This window comes from Pundamilia nyererei, unplaced genomic scaffold (genome assembly GCF_000239375.1).
Source record: "Pundamilia nyererei isolate P.nyererei 1_Seehausen unplaced genomic scaffold, PunNye1.0 scaffold00180, whole genome shotgun sequence".
Taxonomy (NCBI): Eukaryota; Metazoa; Chordata; class Actinopteri; order Cichliformes; family Cichlidae; genus Pundamilia; species Pundamilia nyererei.
Window position 1 is genome coordinate 460,371 of NW_005187581.1, and position 3,621 is coordinate 463,991.

At 38.3% G+C, this 3,621-nt stretch overlaps 2 protein-coding genes across 7 annotated transcripts in view; one reads left to right on the forward strand and one right to left on the reverse strand.

The window, feature by feature from the left end:
• The window catches only part of LOC102213603 (solute carrier family 46 member 3-like), a 7,541-nt gene extending 6,029 nt beyond the window's left edge, over window positions 1-1,512 (reverse strand). Inside the window, exons 1-2 of the mRNA XM_005746588.2 lie at window positions 1,397-1,512; window positions 638-841 (exon numbers count right to left, since the gene is read on the reverse strand). Of these exons, the coding sequence (XP_005746645.1) occupies window positions 638-832 (195 nt within the window). The 5' untranslated portion in view covers window positions 833-841; window positions 1,397-1,512. The remainder of the gene's footprint in view (window positions 1-637; window positions 842-1,396) is intronic.
• A 281-nt stretch (window positions 1,513-1,793) lies between these two features.
• The window catches only part of synj1 (synaptojanin 1), a 24,404-nt gene continuing 22,576 nt past the window's right edge, over window positions 1,794-3,621 (forward strand). For all 6 annotated transcript variants that reach the window (XM_005746593.1, XM_005746589.1, XM_005746590.1 and 3 more), the window contains exons 1-3: window positions 1,794-1,870; window positions 2,813-2,973; window positions 3,183-3,269. In XM_005746593.1, the coding sequence (XP_005746650.1) occupies window positions 2,850-2,973; window positions 3,183-3,269 (211 nt within the window). In that variant the 5' untranslated portion in view covers window positions 1,794-1,870; window positions 2,813-2,849. The remainder of the gene's footprint in view (window positions 1,871-2,812; window positions 2,974-3,182; window positions 3,270-3,621) is intronic.

Genomic DNA, 3,621 nt, shown 5'->3' on the forward strand with positions numbered 1-3,621 from the left:
CGTCCAGCTGGAAACACTTCACGCAAGTCGAGCTGCCCGAGATTCACAGAATTTACACAAAATGTTAAATTTTTTGTGATTTATATCGTTATCAGATGATAGATGTCTTAATATCGGGATATGAGATTATGGTCATATCGCACAGCCCTACGTACATGTACTAGTTATTATTACTAGAGTACTGTGCGAAAGTTTTAAGCAGTTAAAATGTCTCACACAAGACCATCGGAGGCATCTGATTAGTGTACAAGTCATGCAAATTAACATAAACATACGGAGTCATTAGGAACTACCGATAAAAACATGCAAATAATCCAGAGTCATAGACATAACATGTCCGTCTGGAATTAATATGTAAGAAACTCACATAGAAGCTCCAGACAGTTTTTTTTTTTAGATGATTGAAACAACGTGCCACCCAATACCATGAAAAGCTGTTGACCTAAAAGAATCTGTGTCTTGGTTTAAAGGTAAATGTTTGCACCAAATATTGATTTTTTTCATGGCATTCATTCTTAAACAATCCTTGCTATATTCAAAATGTTTTTAGTTTTCAGTGTGGTGGGAAAAAAGAAAGAAAATAAGATACTCCAAATTTCAGGAATGGATAACACGCCTTTAGTGATTAAAGACTAACCTCATTATAGTGAGACTGGTTGCTGCTGTTGCTGTTTGCCACACATCTGGAAGTGTTGTCAGAGCTCAGGTAAGTGGTGTTTGTCACCTGCAGCCAGATTCTCCTGTATGCATACTGTTGCACAAGCGGATAGTAGAGGAAAGTGGCAAAAGCATACAGGGCCACCACCGGCTCCACGAGGAAAAGCCTCTTCATGTTTAAGGGCTAAAAAGTATCCCGTGAGAAGATATGAAAGACAGTTGATAGTTAGATTTAAGCCTGAACACAGGTCACAAAAATTAACAATACACTGCACTGTCAGATATTTAAAACAATCAAATACAGCATAATACACAGCTATTGTTGTGGTAAAAATTCAAATGAGAATATCAAACCCAAACTTCTAAGCACATTTTATTTTGCTGAAACTTTTGGATCTTTAACAGTCGTGAAAACAAGTAAACAGGCACCTCCAAAAAACAACCAAACAAAAAAACAAACAGACAAACAAACAAAACAGAGTCTGGTAACAGAGAGTCGAAAGGATCTGCATGGAAGCAAACATACTTTATTTGTTTGGTTGTTTTAGAGACATTGAACTACAACGTCGATAAACAACATCTCCTGACAGGCTGAAACATTACATAGAATAGTAGACAATCTAACGACGTTCCTGCTTGACAAGCTGGAGGAGATCCCACCGGAAGATAGCAGATGAGCATTAACCTTCTCTAGCATGTTGTGAAAAACAAGACAGCGCTACCTCTGTTTGACGCCTACCTGTTTAAAAAATCGTCAGGGTCACATACATCACAATTACTTATGCCCCGGCTAATGTTGTTTATATGAGGAAGGTCGGAGCGCTTGTTTTATACAGAAATGTCAGAGGTTATGAAATGCCGACGTCCCACCTCTAGGCACACACGATTGGACGGCAGTGTTCTCTGTTGGACTCATTGGATTAAAGCAGCTGTCAATCATAGGTGGAATTGCTCAAAACATTTCATGGGTTCTTTTTTTAAGTCGGGTAGTTCATAACTGCATATTAGCACGAATTTAAAATATTGCACGCTTGCAAAACGTTTAATTTACATACTCCAATGCCTTTCTTGTACTAAGGCATGCGCTTTACGTTTCCTTGGCTATTACGGTAACGTGAGGTAGGCGGACGTTTGCGTCGGAATGTACCATTTTGCCAACACACCGGGAAGGATTATGTTGTGACAGCGGAGTTACAACCCGGCGGGGGAGACGGTAAGACCAGATAAATTGTGTTACTTCTACATAATTTCTTTAAAAACCGGTCGGTAGTAAGAATTGCAGAAATGTAAATTATGTTTGCGTGTAAATGTTTTACATGGCCGACTTTGTTAAATGTATATAATAGTAACAGTTTGTCACCCCGGACATGCAGATAAGTGCCACCATCAAAATATTGTAGGCTAGCGAATCATAGCTATCCCTGTGATTCATCCAGCTAACTTGGCTAGCGTTACCAGTTAGCTTTGCAGAGGTTAAAGGCAGCTACTACTACTACTACTTTCGTTTTATACTGTCATCTGTCGTTTTACTTGTCGGTCTAGGATTGCACAAAACCTAGCATTTGAGCTACCTCGCTGGTGAACGTTAGCGTTTGTTCTGCCGTTGCATTACGGAGTCGTGACTGTCCAATGGATGGTATTTAAGCCCCCCCCGGCCTAACTGTCAAGTACCGTTATCAGTCGCAGTGCTCCTGATACTCGCAATCTTGAGTTACCTGCAGTACTAATTTTTTATATTAGTTAATTATAGGCGTGGGCCTGAGCTGCATCTGCACTTGATCTCACGTTAAGCTTCGGATTTCGCAATGCAAGTTTACCCCCTTTCCGGATTAGGGAATTTAATTATTGCCTAATTATGAGTTTAAATAGAAATTTGAAAAAATAAATAAATAAAAGAAACCCCGAAATCGTTAAATTCACAATAAGAGTGTTGCAAAATTATGGAAACGTTTATGTCTTTACCTTTGGTTTAGTCTGTTAGCTATACAAACTGTAATAACTTTGATATTGAGCCAGACATCTTTTAAAAAAAAGTGATCAGATTTGAGGTCACCTTTCTGATGCTTTCATCGTCATTAAATTGCAGGTGTTTTATGTGAGAATATTTCTTTTCTGATCTATTGTCATTCTTTTTTTAATTTCTCTTGTTTTCCAGGTAATAACATAGGGTTTTTTTCCAGCTTGGATCAATTATGGCCTTCAGCAAGGGGTATCGTATTTACCACAAGCTGGACCCACCACCTTACAGTGTCATAGTGGAAACTAGGGCCAGGGAGGAATGCCTCATGTTTGAATCAGCAGCTGTTGCTGTTCTGTGTAAGGCATCTTGTTTGATTATACTATAATAAGATATGATTTACATTCTTTTTAAGCCATTGCACCAAATAAGGAAGCTGTAAAAGCAATGCAACTAAAAGATGAGTATCCCTTATTGTGTAGTGGTGGATGTGATATATTGCTATGATTTTCAAAGGAAGGTGGTGCAATATTTTCCTTAAATTTTGTTGCCATTGTTTGTCTTCTAGCGGCAGCAGAGAAGGATGCTATTAAAAACACATATACCAAGATAGTAGATGCCTATGGAATTCTGGGTGTTCTTCGCCTAAACCTTGGTAAGACCCGAGAATGTGTTTTGCTTGTTGCTCCTAGATGGGTCCATTCCTGATTGACTGTGAACTTGCTCTGATTATTTTCACCATTGCTGCTTTCTTCTAAGCTGCTTTCTCATGTCCTCCATGTGCCCTTCAAGGCTCTTGTTATCACAACAATAAAAAAGCACTGTAAGCGATTAAAGCTGTGATTTGAGTGGCTTGCGATTTTAACCATTTTTTGTCCAGAATTTAATTTTGTAATGTTTCTGTATTTCCTTTCTTAACACTCCAGCACTGCTTCTTCTCCTTCTTTTCTTTATAGTGGATGTAAAATACTTTTTTTCTGTCATATATATATATATATATATATATA